Source organism: Emys orbicularis, chromosome 17 (assembly GCF_028017835.1).
Source record: "Emys orbicularis isolate rEmyOrb1 chromosome 17, rEmyOrb1.hap1, whole genome shotgun sequence".
Taxonomy (NCBI): domain Eukaryota; kingdom Metazoa; phylum Chordata; order Testudines; family Emydidae; genus Emys; species Emys orbicularis.
The window spans coordinates 21,652,501-21,669,841 of NC_088699.1; the positions used below are offsets into that span (position 1 = coordinate 21,652,501).

The 17,341-nt window shown below is 55.1% G+C and overlaps 1 protein-coding gene across 1 annotated transcript in view; it reads right to left on the reverse strand.

Moving 5' to 3' along the window:
• Positions 1-17,341, reverse strand: part of TMEM132E (transmembrane protein 132E) — a 113,963-nt gene that overhangs the window by 22,057 nt on the left and 74,565 nt on the right. Inside the window, exons 4-5 of the mRNA XM_065418520.1 lie at positions 7,578-7,770; positions 5,529-5,672 (exon numbers count right to left, since the gene is read on the reverse strand). Of these exons, the coding sequence (XP_065274592.1) occupies positions 5,529-5,672; positions 7,578-7,770 (337 nt within the window). The remainder of the gene's footprint in view (positions 1-5,528; positions 5,673-7,577; positions 7,771-17,341) is intronic.

A 17,341-nucleotide genomic window follows, 5' to 3' on the forward strand; every position in this document is an offset into this window, starting at 1 on the left:
CGAGTATGGACTAGACTAGATAGATAGATAGATAGATAGTTAGCTAGATAGACTAGCTAGCTCGACTCGACTGGCTCGATAGATAGATAGATAGATTGGATAGACTCGACTAGATAGATAGATGTGGATGGGGACTAGACTAGATAGCTCACTCACTCACTCACTCACTCATCAGATAGATAGATAGATAGATAGATAGATTCGATTGGTCGACTCGGGACTCGACTCATTTATTCATTGTTCACTCCCTCACTCACTCACTCACTCACTAACTAGATGCAGTGGCATGGGTGGATGGGCTATTTAGCTAGACTCAGCTAGATAGACTCGGATGGGTGGGTGGATGGGGATAGATAGATTCGATAGACAGACAGACAGATAGACAGACAGCTGGCATTTAGATGCATCTTTGTCATCTATTCCCCCTTATTCCTTCTATCTAGTCTCTACCCTCCCTTCCTTGTACCGCTCCCCGGGGCCGTGCCCCATTCACGGCCATCATGCCTAAAAGGCGCTACCCAGCTCTTTGTGCTTGCCCCAGCTTTGCGAGTGCGAAGCAAGGTGCAGTCGCCAGGCCCCCGGACCCACCTGCCCCTCTCTCCCCTGCGTGCCTGGGAGGCTGCCGGCTCTGTAAGCCCCAGGGCCCGCTCTCGGGAGCCCGAGAAGCACAAGTACAGAGCCTTGGCCGTGCGGCAATGCAGATCCCGGGGGAGAAGTTGTGCGGTTTGGAGTGTCAGCGTGAGCTGGCTGACTCCAGCCTCTGCTCCCGCCTGGAAAGAAATGAGGCTCTGAGGTGGAAGTGAAGCCGCTAATGAGAACTTGCCGTTTACATTTCAAAGCAACAATATTTTGCCTTATCAGTAATAACTGGCTTGATAACCTGTAGTTATAGCTGCTTCTGACCGCCAGTGCATTGGATACGGGAGTACTCCTGCGGCCTCCCCTTGGATGGTGATTCTCTCTCCCCTGCAAGCCTCAGTCCAGCCCTCGGTGCAGGCGGGACCCCGCGGCACCGGCAGCAACTGCACTGAGCGCTGGGGTTCTCTGGGAGAACGTGCCGTGCGCGGCGGGCACGCCTTGCCCTGCCCGCCGACCTTGCTGGCATTCTCAGGGGCTGGATGAGACAGTGTGGCCCGGATCTGGCTTTCGGCTTCAGGACCGGTGGCGGGGAGGCTGGAGGGGGAACGGTGAGGGCGGGAGGGCAACTGGTTCGTCGTTTGAGTGCGTTTTGTATCAGAGCCCAAGGGAGTTAGGTGCCTGACTTCCCTTTGCCAGGCCTCTCCATGCTCAGGACAGAGACAAGGGGGCAGGACTCCGCAGCATTGGAGCCCAGATGAGGTCAGTCACTCCCGTCGACCCCACTGATCAACGGGGTCTGGCAGCAGAGGAAAGGCCCCATGGCTCTGCCGCACTGGTCTCCAAAGGTGCATGGAGCTGCCTTCCCCTTCCGTGGTAGCGCCTCTTGTCTGTGTCCAAGCAGTGACACTTCTTGCTGGGTCAGCTTAAGCAACTGGGCTCAAAGTAAAAAGCCCCCCTTCTGCGGTGTCCCCTGGGCATCACGATCAAAGCTGCAGGGGGACCAACACTGGAAGTGGAGCAAATACATGGGAGCCCCACTCAGCAGCGGGAGCCGGTGAGCTGAGAGCAACAAGTGCTACCGGGAATCCTGGGAGACTGGGTCCTAATCAATTTGCCGGCAGAAGGACCAGAGAGGACGGTTCCAGGAGAAGCCAGGAAACCCCACGCCAGAGCCCAAGGCTCCAGCACCTCGGCCCTGCAGTGGCACCAATCAAACTGGGAAGCCGTGGCATTTCACATGCCCAGAAGGGTGCCAAGGAGCGGCTGTGCGACTGATGGAGAGTGACCCCCCCCTGCGCTCTGGAGGGGCCCGGGCTCTTCATTTAGCTCGCCCGGTGACTAATTACAGCCCCGTAGTGAGAAATCTGTCAGCAAGATGAGCTGGTTGGAATAAGTGGCCCCAGGATGGTCATAACCCATCTGCCCGGCCTTCTGGCTCCCTCCGCGCTCTGAGGGGCTGCACTTGCATTCAGAGGTGACGTTACAGTCAAGTGAAAGCGAATTCACAGAGGTTCCTGGGGGCTCGAATGGGCTGTCTCAGCCCTGCCCTTCCCTTTGCCTCTGAAGTAGGTGCACAGGGTGCTGCTTCATAAGGCATGTGGGTTAGTCCAGGGGCTACCAGAAAGTCATAGAGTCCAAGGCCAGAGGGGCCACCACCAAACCCCCTAACCCAACCTCCTGTATCTCCCGGGCTACCAGCAACTGAAATTGGGTCAAAGGATTACAACCCTCAGGAGACTAATGCAATCTACACAATCCCTGCTCCACACACCTTCTTCTGGCTTCTGCTTTCCTCTCTCCTTCCCCGGTTCTCCTCCCCTCTGGGGGGTCCAGCCGGAGCCCAGCGGACTCCAGGTTTTGGCCATCTTACAAAGGTTCTCGGTGGAGCAAGAACGGAGCCTGGAGCACTCATAACTTCCATGAGAGCTCAGCCACCCTCCTGGGGAGTACGCCAGGGACCTCCAGAGCTACGAGCATGAGCTGCTATGGTTGGAGAAAGAAGCCCTCTAGCTGGGGCTGTGACAGATGCATCTCCTGGGTGGATCAGGCCCAGACCAGGGACCGTGTACACACTGAGCAGGGGGGTAAACAAGGGGACTTAACTGGTGACCAGAGCAAAACAGCTACCTAGGCCAACCGCGTGGTACCTTCTCACTACTGTATTTGCACCTGTTTATTTTGATTTACAAGGACACGAGAAAGTCCAGCTTGGTTTTGCCCTGCCCCGCATGTGTCCCCTTTGTTGCCGGTCCGCTAAGGAAATTGGCAACAAACAGCCACGAGAACAGCGGCCGGACTCTCGCTAGCCGCTCGGCTCATGCCCAGATTTGGGATTTGCTCCAGAAACCTATGCTACAAAAGGGGCAGCCGGGCTTGGTCCCTCCTCTGGCTACTCGGATCCCAGAGACGAGGGAGCGCAGGGAGAGAAGCGGACTCCGGCCAAGTAAGGGCCAGACGGGACTTTCGTCTGAAATCTCTCAGGGACAAACTCCGGTGTCGTCACTGCAGGGAAACTCCCCTTGATTTCCCCGGGCGCTTTGCTCCAGGAAAGTTCCCGCGTTTTCAGCGCTTGTGTGGGGCTGGGAGAATGCACTAGAGGGAGCGGGTGTTTGTGTGTGTATCTTAGTGGGAGTGCGGGTCAGTGTGTTTATCTGCGCTCCCAGTGTGCTATCGGGAGTGGGCATCAGTGGGTATTCCTGTGGGTGTGTTAAGTGGAGTGCAAAGTAGCTGGACTTTGTGTGGGTTTGGGGACATCTGTCTGTGGCAGCAGCGGTGTGTGTGTGTGGGTGGGTGCATGTGAGAAGACGTGCGTTCGCCTTGCTGGAAATGTGTGTGTCTGGGTGAGTGCCTGTGTTAGTGAAGTGCGTGTCAAGGGGCAGTGGGTATATGTGTGTTAGCAGGAGTTAGGGTGATCAGAGAGCAAGTGTGACAAATCGGGACACTTTTTTTTCAGGAGGGAGAGTTGCACATATAAGACAAAGCCCCTAATATCGGGGCATTTGTCACCTAGCAGGAGTGTGAGTCCATCTGAGAACGTGTGTGTGTGGGGGGGACAAAGAGAGAGCATGAACTTGTGTGTGTACATGTGTTAGCAGGAGTGTGTGTGTGTGTCAGAACAAGTGTCTGTGTGAGTGTTAGCAGGAATATGCATAAGTTAGCAGGACAAGTGTGTTTCCTGACAGGAAAATGTGCAGGGGGCGTTAGCCGGAGTGTGTGTGTGTGTCAGTGACAGTGTGTTAGTGTGTGTTAGGATGAGTGTGAGTTGTCAGGAGTTTGTGTTAGTGTGAGTGTTTCAATGGGCACGCAGAGGGGGTATTTAGGGGGTGATCCTTCCACACCCCCTGCGCCTCCAGGGCACCTTGCCGGGCTTTGAGCCTGTGAGTGGCGCTGCCTGACCCCGGCACCCAGCAATCCCTGTTGATGGGATGCTATGAAAGCGAGAGGCAGCAAGTCAGTAGCGCGAGGACACGGCAGGGCAGGGGGCACAGGGGCTTCCGGGCGGTTATGGGGCAACGATCCCTCAGGGTTACTGTCACACAGAATTCGGTGACTTCTGTTCGGGCAGCAGAGGTGCGGAGTGCCAGGCTGGCTCTGTGTGAGGGAGCGCACACACACACACACGCGCACACACACACACACACACACCAGCACAGGCTGCGAACGCCCTGCCATGCTGTTCAGCTCAGCCAGGAGCCTTCACTCCCACGGGGGCTCTGAGACCGCAGGGGTCATGGCAAAGCAGGAGTGGGCGGATGGGACTGACCGGGACCAAACCAATGACACCGGAGCAGATTAGCGAGGCTGGAGCAGGCACTCGGGACCGCATGGCTGGGGGCAGCTGTCCCCACACTGCTGCGGGAATACCTGAGCCTGCGGCCATAGCAGGCAAACCAACTGAAAAGGGCCCATCGGCCGCGGAGCCAGGGGGCCTTGGAGATGGGATTTGCCCCGATGGCAGCGAGAAGGTGGGTTTAGAGCCACCCAGAGACACTGATCTCAGGGCCAGGCAAATCCAGCCCACGCATTGATCCTGCTGGGGGAGAGAGGTGTGTGGAGCTAGCTAGCCAGTCAGAGCAGGGCTCCTGCAGTCCTGGTGTCTCCCGTCTATTTCCAGACCCATCCTCTTTCAGAGGTAGGGCCTTTAGAGTTAACTGAATATCAATATTTGTGGATGGAGGAGGTGTCTTTCTATCTGGGGGAGGGGAGGGGTTAAATCCATCATTTCTCCACCCCAGCCAACCTTGGCCGAACCCAGAGGCCCAATTTGATCCCCGTCTCAATACCCGCCCCTGCGTCCCTCTGAAACAGACGACCACTTGAGCTGGATGTTCCCGTGAGGAGGATCATCAATGAAAGGGTTAACTGTAATACTGCTGTGTGGGGCGTCATTGTTAGGGTTCAGAATTAACGCCCCATTGCACTGCACGGATTAAGTTAATACCGCTCTGAGCACTTGTTTTGGGCTGTCTGCAGATTCAGGCAGACGTCACCACGCTGGCTATGCATGGGTCACAATCTCTAGGTTACCTTTGTGCCTGGAAAAGCTAATGGCACAGGGCTGGTTCCCCGGCGGGTGTTGATCAGCACAGTCTCCCTGCAGTCAATAGAGCTTCGCTGATTGACACCAGCTGAGAATCTGGCCTGCGCGGCCCTTCTCCTGACAGCTTAGATCCTGGAGACCCCCAACGCAGCAAACTCACAGGGCGCCCTGCACGGCAGCATGGGCTCTCTCCCAGCATTAGATGGGGTGTGGCCATTGTCGGGGGAGCCCTTCACCTCCATCCCGCCTGGCCTCATGCTCCTGCCTTGAGCTGGGGCTGGGGCTGGCTGGCTGGGGGGGGCTGCGTGAAGGGCCTGCCAGTCCGAGCCAATTCTCTCAGGCTGGGCAGAGGCCCACAGGGCAGATGGCTCCAGGAATCTTTGCCCCCTCCCTGCCCCTCCAGGCCCACCTTGATGATGTCCTCGTTGTTGGACTTGCACTCAACCATGGCCGAGACGTCCGTGATGACGCCGGTCATCTCTATGGCGATGACCTTCACCGGGATGGCCACCGTCCGGCCTGTCAGGATGGCGGTGTTGATGATCTCTGTGTCCTGGAAGGCAAAGGGGACACTGCAATAGTGTCTAGCCCCCATTTTCCTCTCCCCTGCCCTGAGACCCCACTCCAGAGGGGTACCCTACAGCCGGCGAGGTGCAAGGAATGGACCCCAAATGTGTGCGTGTGGGTGTGTGCAGGTGACTCAGTAGGGAGCGCTCTCCTCTGGGAGTCAGTACTGCACCCAGTACCTGGCGCTGTGCTGGGGGCGCTGGGCCCCGTTTTATTTTATAATGCCATGGCAAAGGAAGTCCTGCCCGCTCACGCTCGCGATGCCGTCTCAACCCCCTCGCTCGGAGACCCCCGGGGCCTCGCAAGCTCTTAAAAACTTCAAAGAACAAGAGCGGTATGCATGGAGGGCAAGTCTAATTGCAAACCAGTTAATTATGCAAACATGGAAATCCGATACAGAAATGAAATTGGCTGCTTCGTAGCCGGGCCTCGCTGATGGAGGAGAGCCAGCAAAGATAACCTTTCAAGTAAATGAAATGGCAGGGAATCTAATCTGCCTTCCTGGCAGCCTGTGATGTGATTGTCTTTGATGGAGGGATAGCTGGCTCGCTCTCATCCCATGGGCGGGGCTCCGTGGAGCGGGAGAGTTTCTGGGCACCGGCTCAGCTTCCCCCTGCCCCGCACAGACCCTCTTTAACTAAGATCTTAAAGTGCAAGAAGAGCCCCCATCACTCAGTGATCCCAGGCACGAGGGGCAGGACTCTGCGGGCAGATCCCACCCCCTACTTTCACAACCCTTGGAAGCAGCACGTCCACACTGCAATAAAAGACCCATGGCTGGCCCAGGTCGGCTGACTCGGGCTTCGGCTGCAGGGCTAGAAAACTGCTGGAGCTGGGCTCTGAGACCCCAACTGGCCAGACCCTGATCTCCATGACAATCCGGAGTCACTCCCGTAGGATTACTGGTGTAAATGGGATCCGAACTGACTGGAAACTTCCCTCCTTGTTTTTAAGCCTGGGAGGGAGAGTTGTCTAGTGGGTTAGAGCAAAGGACGGGGAGTCAGGACTCCTGGGTTCCACAATTGGTTCTGTGAGTGAATGTGATAGAGGGGTTATAGCAGGGACCTGGGAATAACGACTCCTGGGTTCTGCTGCCAGCCCTGCCGCTGGCTCCTCGTGTGTGATCTCGGGAGAAACATGTCACTGCTCTGTGCCTCAGTTTCCCCATCAATGGGGCCATCAGCAGAAACCAGTGTAGAAGATGGGGCCCAACCCCTCGAGCTCGTGTGTGTTTGCTGACGGGGACCAGCACAGGCCCCAGCTGCGGGTGGTTACAGCCCCGACAGAACGGCCTGCTGTGTCCCCTTCCATCTCATGTCCCCCACCCCCAACGGTGGAGGAGACTGATCAGGGGCCCTGGTGGGCTGTGTCCGGCTTCTCTGAGCAGGGATTCAGGGGCTGCTGGTGGCTGGACATGCCTCTCCCCGCACACCCCGCACCACAAGGAAACAGACACCACTGCCCCGGGGGAGGCGTTTGGGTGCCAGTCCCAGGCCCAACGCGCAGGAACCGGCAGAGGCCAGCCGGGACTCTGGCCCAGGCCAGGGCGGGCGCTCACACCAGGCCAGCCCAGCCTCTGAGCCAGCACCAGTGCGGTGTGAGGGTGTGTTACGGGGGCACACGCCAAGGTGTGTGGTTAGCTGTGTGTGTGTGTGTGTCCCCTTGGATATTTGGAAGGGGAGGGGTGAGTGTGTGCAGCGTGTTACAGGCGGGTGTGTATGCACGAAAATGAGGGTGGGAGGTGTAAAGTGAGTGCGTGCTGTGGGTTTAGACTGCGTGGGGGGGGGCGGTCCGGTTTGCGTGCCGTTGTGTGTGTGTGCAGTTGTGCAGGGAATGCAGGGGGCCGGCTGGAACCCCCCACAGCCCGGAGGAGCCGTCCCAGCTCACTCACCATGGCCAGGGGCACGATGGCGCGGATGTCCCGCTGAATGACCGTCAGCTCCGTCACCACCTTCTCCAGGTCGGGCGGCGGGTTGCGGCCCCGGTAGTCGATGTGCCACATGATGCGCCGCGTCACGGCCTGGCTGGTGAAATTCTCCATCTCAAAGTCCAGCTGCATGATCTCGTAGGAGGAGTCCCCGTCCCTGCGAGGAGACAGAGGGCAGACGCGGTCAGCCGCAGGCCAGGCCTTGCTCTAACGCAGGAGGAAAATCAGGCCCGAGGGCATGGCCTCAGGGCTGGGGGGTTTGTCCCTACCCTTGTCCCACAGAACTAAAGAGAGAGGAAATCGATCAGGTCTTCCAGAAACTGAAGATCTTCTTTGGAACGACCCTACAGAACTCTTCAGCAGGGAGAGAATTCGCTATTACCCTACAGCACAGTTCTTGTTCCCTGTTGGATTCTCTGCAGAGCCCCAAGCAATGGGATTTCCAAGGGGTCCGCTCTAATATATTAGCTCCGTACGAGGGAGTTGACAGCGGAATTAACCGTGCAGCTGCCGCGCAAGCAGCCGATCCGTGAGAACGAACGACTCGCCGGCCAGGGGTGACCCGGGCGCTGCCCTCTCGGGGGCGCCGTCTGGCTCAGGGCGGGGCTGGATTTACCTCTCTAACCTGCTCCTGGGATTTCATTTTATCCCCTGAAAGTCAAGCCAAAGGGCCAAAGAGATGCAGGTAAGGAAAGGGGCCTCTTGCCGCGAGATGGCATCGGAGCAGCCTAGCTTCGTACTCAGGGACGGCGTCGTTGCCAATCTTGCTGTGCGCTTAATAACAGAGAGCTTTTTTCATCAATGGATCCCACTATCCCCCTGGAGAAACTGAGGCACAGAAAGGGGGAAGTCACTTGCCCAAGATCACCCAGAGGAGCTGGGAATAGAATCCAGGTCTTCTGAGTCCCAGTCCGGCTCTGTACCCACTAGGCAACACTGCCCCCTCCCCAGCTTACCCAGCTTGGTTCCCGTTCACAGCAAGGTCAGAGGAACCCAGGAGGAGCCAATAGTCCACCCAGCGGCCAGGGCCTGCAAAGGAAGGTGCCACCCCCTAGTGGACAGTTATGGAATGATCTGTCCCAAGGGGCCTTTCGCTTGAATCCTGCCTATCCTGTGGGCACGTTACAGATCCAACAGAACTTTTTTAGACAAATGGGGCTTTCCACACCCCAGTACCATGGCCCTTCCCCCTCTGCAGTTCGGCATTCCACTTGGCTGCTGCCCTCCACCCCAGAGGTGGCTGCATTCCCCTGAACCCCCACGTGGTTTGCAAAGCACTGGATAGAAATGCAGAATATTCCAGGGCGAGGGGGGAGCCGTGCTCAAGAAGTTGCCGCTCTCTAAGGGCCGTGTGCGCAGAGCAAGGGGGCTGTCTGGCCAGTCACATTCCTGGCTGTAACTGCACCTGAATATCATTTTTTTAAACAGAGGTTTCTTCCCCTTTTCAATTCCCTCTAATGGCAGCGCAGTTGTGCCCACCACGGAGCCGCCTCCCGCTCCTCGCTCCCGACGCGCCACGACCAAGCGGGATTGCTCCAGGGATATTACACGTTAGCCTCCCGTCGCTAGACCAGCCTCCCATTCTTCTCCGCAGCACCGGCCATGCGCAGCAAAGAGGCTGCTGCTTCCAGAGAGCAGAGCCCCAAGCCGGAACCAGCGGCATCCGGTTGAGTTCGCTGATCCCGCTCGGGCAGATGCGCCGGGGGTTGGCGGGCGGCTCGTCGATTTCAGCGGCTCCCGGCAGCGTGCCAAAGCTAGTCTGCAATGCTGCACCCCGGGGTGGGGCACTGAGGAGCCATCCGCGGGGCCGTTCCAAACGAAATGCCCCCCTCTGCTCAGAGACCCACAGTGCCTGTGATCGCACTGCCGGGTTCAGGATGGAGATGGATCTATCCAGCAGGGCACAGGTAACAGATTGCCCAGCGCCAGGCTCAGTGGCCTGTCTGGGTCACACTAACCCACAGCCCAGGGCACTGCTAACAGGATGCCAGCCTGCAACCCACCAGGCAGCTCTCACATGCCCAGCCCTGCAGCGCCAGGCCCAGTGCCCACCTTTACCCGGCACCAGCTCGGCCTGGGTCCCTGCCACTCTGAAACAAACGAGTTCCCGTCATGTTGTCCCGCCCACCCCCTCCCCGACAGGAGACGCCGCGGAGCTGTCACCATCCGACGGCGCTGTTGGATTCCCGATTCCCCGGCCTGACCTGAGCCGTCTGGAAGGAACCGCAGGAGGCCATTAGCAAGCAGGCTGCTGGCTGTCAGTGCCTGTCAGCATCGCATTACAAACCTCTCTGCCCCCGGGGTCCCTGCCGCGCAGTCCTGGCACCGTCCGCGAGCTCCCCTAGCCATGGGAAAAGCCTGTTTGCTGCACAGGTGGCAGGTGCCACGTGGACACGTCTCACCGAGTCAATTCCCTGCCGCTGCAGGGGCTCGGGCATTGGTGCCCCTCGGTGCCTCCTAGTCTCCGCCTGTGGCACACCACAGCTCTGTCTCCTGAGGCCTGAAATGCTTTGGGCTAATTAGCGTCACCGGGCTCAACATGGGGGTAGCGGGCGACATTCACGGGCCTGGAACGCAGCTGTGACAATGCAGACGAGTTATTGTATGTATTAACTCAGCCCCTGGAAGCTCCAGCACTGAGCCAGGACCCCGTTGTGCGAGGTGCTGTACACATACAGAGCAACGGGCCAGGGGGTCACGCCACATGATGCGATGATCCCTTCTGGCCGGAAACTCTAGTCTCCTCCTCCCAAATGGTGCTGACTCTAGCCAGGAGCCTTCTGCTTCGGCCCCAGGCTCTCCAGGGGCCCGGCGTTAACGTCTCACACGTCTGGAGGGCTGGGCGAGCCAGCAGCGCACTAGTGCAATCAAAGGGGCGCTGGAGACATCACACGTGACACACACATCCCTCCCCGCTGGAACAGCCCCCTCGTAAATCACTGCAGCGCTCCCCCCATGCATGGCACAAAGCAGACACATGGCACCAGACGCTGGCTCTGAAGCCATACCCGCCCGTGGCAATCATGGGAGCGGGGCTCTCATGTCCATCTGAGGGGGCGGGCAACCCGACATGGTACGAAAGCCCCGGGGGTAAGAGGAGCGGTCAGGGCATGCCCACGCTCCATTGCCGCTCCTGCTTGGGAAACCTCGCAGGACAATCTGGGCCGCTGGTGATCCTGGAAACAGGGCCAGGAGGAAGAGCACCAGAAAGCCGACATCTCTGCAAGCACGGCCCTCCTTGTGCGAATCCTGGTTTGCCGCAGTGGAAGGAGGAGCCGAATCCAGCCCACAGCGCGCGTAGATTGCAATACACGTTTGTGACCAAAACATTGCTACACTGGACCCAGCCAGTCCAATAGCCGGTCTCCATCCATGGCCAGTACCAGCTGTTGCAGGGGGAGACGCAAGTCACCCCAAAGGAGGCAGTTAGGGGATACCCTGCCTCAGACAAAACCTATTCCACCAGCCCCATCGGTTAGACACTTGCTCAAGCCGCGAAGTAGGAGGGTTTATATCCCTCCCAAGCTGTTGAGTTTTTAACCCTTCCCGTAATCTGGATATTCTCACTATCCATATAAACGTCCAATCCACTTTTGAAACCTGGCTTCAGCACTACTTATTGTGGCCATGAGTTCCACAGGCTAATTGTATTTTTTATCCCTATTACATTTTCTTCTTTTCACTGAATGTCCCCCTGTCTTTGTGTCATGAGCCAGGGCTCCGGATTTCCCTTCTCTGCCATGCCCTTTCTTATCTGTCTCCACAATCATTGCATTTGGCCATGGGGGTTGCACAGGGCGCCTGGGGCCACAAGGGGGATGCGGACCAAGCATTTGTAGACTCCACCTTTACACCAGGGGTTTATCCCTAGAAGCAGGAAGTGAAACTGACTAGGCTCAAAAGTGAAAATGACTCTCACGGCCCATTGAGAGAAATGGAAACCAGATTCAAAGTGCTGACATGGGGAAAAAGTCAGGGAGATTTTGGAAATGCTTTCAGTGTTAACAATCTAAGGGATCATTTATAAGCTAAGCCAGGCTGATCTGTATTTTTATATATCCATATGATTTTTGACCTGGCATTGTCCCTTTCCTAGAGAAATAATTAATACCTAAGGTCTGAGCGGGCTGCAGCTGGTGAGCAATTGATTTCTCATCGTGTTACATTTATTGAGAATGCACCATTGATCTGGGGATGTTTTACATGGCCAGTTTCACTCCTATAAATATAGAATGAACAAAAGGAGAAAAATATGTGAGTAAGCCGTCTGCTCTCAGCTCCCAGAGACGCCTGTCATCTTGCAATTCATGACTCCCTGGCACCTGGCCCTGTGCTGTCGCTCGGCCTGGCATGGTCTTTTCGGTACATGACTGGCAGAGTTCAACACTCCTTTGCCCAAGTTTGCCTTCGGCTTGGAGACGGAAGGTGCATCCCCTCACAGAGTTCCTGTCCCATTGCCCACAGAGAGAGGCTGGGACGGGAATAACTAGGAGCGACCCCACAATGCCCTGTCCCATTCCCTACAGCGCCTCCTTCTGGGACAGCTTGGGACTGGAGTAACCGGGTGCTCCCCGCAACAGCCAGCATGACTCCCCACAGCACCCCCTGCTGGGAGAAGTTGGGACTGGAGTAACTGCTCCTACTCTGCAGCGCCTTCTGCAGGGAGAAGCCTTCAAACTCAACCCTACACTGGCTTCAAATGCCAAGAACCATTAAATCCTTTTATGCTTAAGTCCCTGAGGGGGAAACGGGCTGAAGTCATTTATACTTTCCATTACATTCATATTTGATCAAGTTGTTTTCCTAAAAGGTGATTGTAATCACTTTAAATTCATCTTCCGTCTCTAACCTTTCAAGGCTCATTTTAATCTGCATGTGGGGGTGGGAGGGTTTGGGGAGCCCGTCAGCATCTTTCCTTCCCTTGGCCAGCCCTTCATCTCATTAAAAGAAAATATTACTGCCATAAAACCTCCCTAGCTCCCAGATAAAGAGCCACTCACCCTCTGGCATCTGGGGATTTCCATGTAAGGTGGGTGCTGCTTTCAGAACCCCCCACTGCTCCAGCTGCTAACATCTGCACTCAGAAGGAAGGCAGGTTCGTGCCCCAAGTGGCAGGGAGAGGAAGATGATCAGGATTTAGAGTGGTGAACGCTCCCCCAGCCAGCGAAGGGTGAGAGCTGAGTGCCATCTCCCCCCCCACCCCCCAATCACTGCATCTCAAGGCAGCCGAAGGCAGGCTCGATTTGTGCTCAGCAAGGGACACAGGAAAGAATCTGCAGGGGAGGGAGGAGCTGCAAAGGTTTCAACCCCTGGGGTATTGACCGGGTGGGAGAGCTCGGGGGTCTGCCCTGCCCTACAGAGCTTCCCAGGAGCTGGTAGGTTCCAATCAGAGTTGAGGCGGGGGGGTTCATGGACCATCTGCCCCGTGAGAAATCCTGTCATTTCAAAATCTGTTTTCGTTCCAAATCGGAAGAAAAGTCGAAGGTCCCCCAGAACGGAGATTCCGCAAACCTTCATTTTGGAAACACTGAATCGGTTCATTTTGGTAAGGACAAGACACCGAGATGAGCTGTGGGGCCGGGGGCGATTTCATTCTCACCATCTTCAAAGCGCTGTATAAAGGCTACCTCAGGAGATGGTAAGACTGGTGAAAACCAACGTCTCCCTAGAACCAACAGTTCGGAGCAATCTGCACAGACTGGGTCTTGTTTCTTATGGATCTGATCTTTTCCTGCCAGCACCCTGAATAGCCCTTGATGCCCATGCATAGCGAGTGCCATCTGGACTTGGTAGCATTGGTACCAGATGACAGAACAAGGAGTAATGGTCTCAAGTTGCAGTGGGGAAGGTCTAGGTTGGATATTAGGAAGCACTATTTCACTAGGAGGGTGGTGAAGCACTGGAATGGGTTACCTAGGGAGGTGGTGGAATCTCCTTCCTTAGAGGTTTTTAAGGCCCGGCTTGACAAAGCCCTGGCTGGGATGATTTAGTTGGGAATTGGTACTGCTTTGAGCAGGGGGTTGGACTAGATGACCTCCTGAGTAGGGTGACCAGATAGCAAGTGTGAAAAATCAGGACGGGGGTGGGGGTGGGGGGGGGGGGTAATAGGCGCCTATATAAGAAAAAGCCCCAAATATCGTGACTGTCCCTATAAAATTAGGACATCTGGTCACCCTACTCCTGAGGTCCCTTCCAACCCTGAGATTCTATGATTCTATGATTCTAACAGCTGCAGCCGGTTACCCACGATGCAAGTGGGGAACCAGCCTTTGTAGGGGTACGTGCTATGCCAGGCTAGACCTGCTGGCGGCATCCTGACGTCCTGGCATCTTCTGTAACCCACATGAGCTGCATGTCCTGAGGTACTAGGGGTCAGCTCCCCAGCTGGTGTGAATTGACGATGCTTTATTAAAATCAGTGGGACTAAGCCAATTCGCACCCTATGGCCAGCGCCTGGGCTCCTTGCGTAGCTGGCATGTGTGTGAGCTGGAGCTGTGGAACGTGGGCTAAAGACCCGGCTTCCTGGGGTCTGTCCTACGCCAGTACCCATGGCTGCTGTGGGAGCAGAGGAAGTGGGGTGATGAAGCTGCAGTCTTGTCCAATTAGATTGTGAGCTCCCTGGGGCAGGGACTGTCCCTCACTGTGGGTATGTGCAGTGCCTGGTACAACAGGCCCCCGGCTGCTCTAGGAATAGACAGCAGGGCTGGTCAACGAATTTCCAGCTCAATGTTTTCCTGCTGGGAAAAGGGGTTTTGCTGAAATCAAAATGAAACATTTAATTTCAGATCAATAATAAATCTGTGTCTGTCTCAGCTTCTGTGGTGCCTCATGGGAGCTGTAGTTCCAGGCATCTCAGTCCCCAGTGTCCTCTATGGACTCTGCTCCCCAAATGGACTACACTTCCCATGATGCACCATGATCTTGCTTTGTGGCTAAGCTGTCACAGTGCCTCATGGGAGTTGTAGTTCCAGGGCCCTCATGACTCCAGCATGCCCTAGACTACTCTCCCTGTGGCTGAGCTCCCACAGTGCATCATGGGATTCCCATTTCATGTACACATTGCCCATAGACATTTTTCAGTGGTTTCCATTTTGCGAGACGTTTCGATATTTCCGTGCTTTGTCCTGATGTCAGAAAACATTCTGATATTCTGGAGTTTCCCACAGGATGAAAATTCCATTTTTTGATCAATTCCAGTTAAGTGTCCAGGCCTGAACCTGCAAGATGTTGAGCGCTCCCTGTAGGCCCAGGGCACTGAGGGTCAGGATCCTTTATTAGGATCAATGCACTATGCCATGTCCTCTCTCTTCGCACCCAGGGGTCCCTGTGCTGCTAGCTGATTGGGTCTCCATGCTCTCTGTTGCTGTTAGCTGCCATGTCCTGCCATTGCTCCTTTCCTTTGGACGGACTTTTTCCGCACAAAGCACCAAACAAGAGGAACTTTCATTCCCAACGATCCGCAATCCAAACCTCTCACTCCTTAGTCAGATCCATAGGCAGTGCAGCACCACGGCGGTGGGGGACTAGCCCCCCTCAATTGAAGTATTTGGGGGGCTCTGCCTCCGGGCTCCTGCCCACCCGGGGCTGTGTGGGGAGTGAGCGCGGGATTCAGAGAGGCTGGAGCAGCTGTGGTCGTGCTCAGGATCAGGCTGAGGAGTGGAGAATGGGACCCAGATGGGCTGGAATGGGCCTGGGAACAAGTCAGAACTCCTCGGATCCTCCTTGGGTGATCCAGCTGTCCCTCTCCCCTGGCCAAGCCTCAGGACCTCCCCTGACTCCCCCTCCTATCCTGCCCCAGTCACAGGGATGTCTGCCCACTCCCAACCCACTCACAAGGGAATGCAAAGCACTGCAATCGGGACATTTTTCAATGAATCCGTGTTACACACATGTAAACACATCACTGAGGTTCAGGAACCAAATTAGGGACCTAATCACCTTTCCCCAGGCACTAGCAGCTTGCTGCTGATCACTGTGCTCCTGGTTAGGTTCCAGATCGGTGAAGACTGGAAAAAAATATGATTATTTGTCAACAGCGCATTTGAAAAAATGCCCGGAACTGTGTATGTTTGCAAACAGCCTTGAGCGACTCACCCAGCTTAGGTAGCTGGGCAAATAATGAAACTGTCACCACATCCTCACTCCCCTGGGTTATCAGCAGGGTTTGAATCAAAGATGAGGGGGGGAGGGATAGCTCAGTGGTTTGGGCATTGGCCTGCTAAACCCAGGGTTGTGAGTTCAGTCCTTGAGGGGGCCACTTAGGGATCTGGGGCAAAATCAGTACTTGGTTCTGCTAGTGAAGGCAGGGGGCTGGACTCAATGACCTTTCAAGGTCCCTTCCAGTTCTAGGAGATGGGATATCTCCATTAATTTAATTTTTTAATCTGCAGATCCGAAAGCGCAGGCCTCTACCATGTGAGCTGAAGGAATCCAACTCTTTTAGCTAGCCGCAGTAGTGATCCTTTACGGAGACTGGCCACTGAAAGGGGACGCAGAACACATTTTTGCAGCAGGTTACAAACCCACCGTATTGTAGCTGAACAATTCATTAGGAGAATACTGTGAAATTGATTATGTGAATGGTTCCACCAGCTCTGGCTGCTGAAGTCAATGGGTGTGACTCTGGATTTACTCCCACATAAGCACGAACAGAACAGGAACAGCCACACCGGATCAGAGCAGGGGTCCCTCTAGCCCAGCGTCCTGTCTCTGACAACGCTCAGCATCAGCTGCTTCAGAGGATGGCGTGTTCGTTTAGTATGCTCTACGGCGCCCCCTGCTGAAAAGGTTAACACACACGCCAGGGCAGTTACACACTCACTTGGGTCTCAAATGCAGACGTGTCTGTTGAATCATCTAATGCTTCAAACTCAATGAGTCGCCCGGTCCCGGTCCCACTCCCTTTCTTTGTTCACTTCTGCTGCATTTCCCTGTGTTTAAGCCCATCCTGCTCCATGGGCTTAGAGGTTAACTGCTGAAGTGGGTATTCAATACAGCAATCAGTTTTAGTCAATTTTTCTTAACTAGATTTTAAGCTCTCCAGGGACGAGTCTGTCTCCTTTTATGTTTGCGCAGCACCTGGCACAATGAGACCTTGATTGGGGCACCCAGCTGCTACCACTGTACACATTGATTAATTAATTAATCATGACAATTAATAATTCTTTATTTCTGAACATAAATCACACCGGATTTAACTGTTGCTAAATTAGCTGGATCAGTAACCTCCTAGAGGTCAGGCTCTTATGTTAACTGATGTCTGTAAGGAGCTGTGTGAATGTGTCCTGCTATATTAATGATACTTAATAAATAAGTATGGTAATGGTAACGATGATGTTCTTTCTTTCCCAATCTGTGAAATTCTCCATCGCTTCCTAATTTACTATGGAAATCTCAGGTTGCTTAAGTATCTGGCATCATCATGTGATGGAGGGACGCAGATCTTCCTAAGCAGGAGGTATTTACTAAAGAAATTGACAGCAGCTATAGGTACAAATAAACACTTCCACAGAACTTGAGTTCCAGCTTGGTTGCCTTTGTTTACCAGGGACCAGATCCTGGAACTCTACATCACAGAGCCATCTAGTGGCTGATTAATATACTGCAAGTAAACCTCATCAGAAATGCACATTCTAGGGTTTCTTTTAGAAAACTGTGAAGTGCCATTGGATTAAAACTATGGCAGATTAAAACCAATGATGATGGTCAATAGCTCCCCCAGCCTAGGC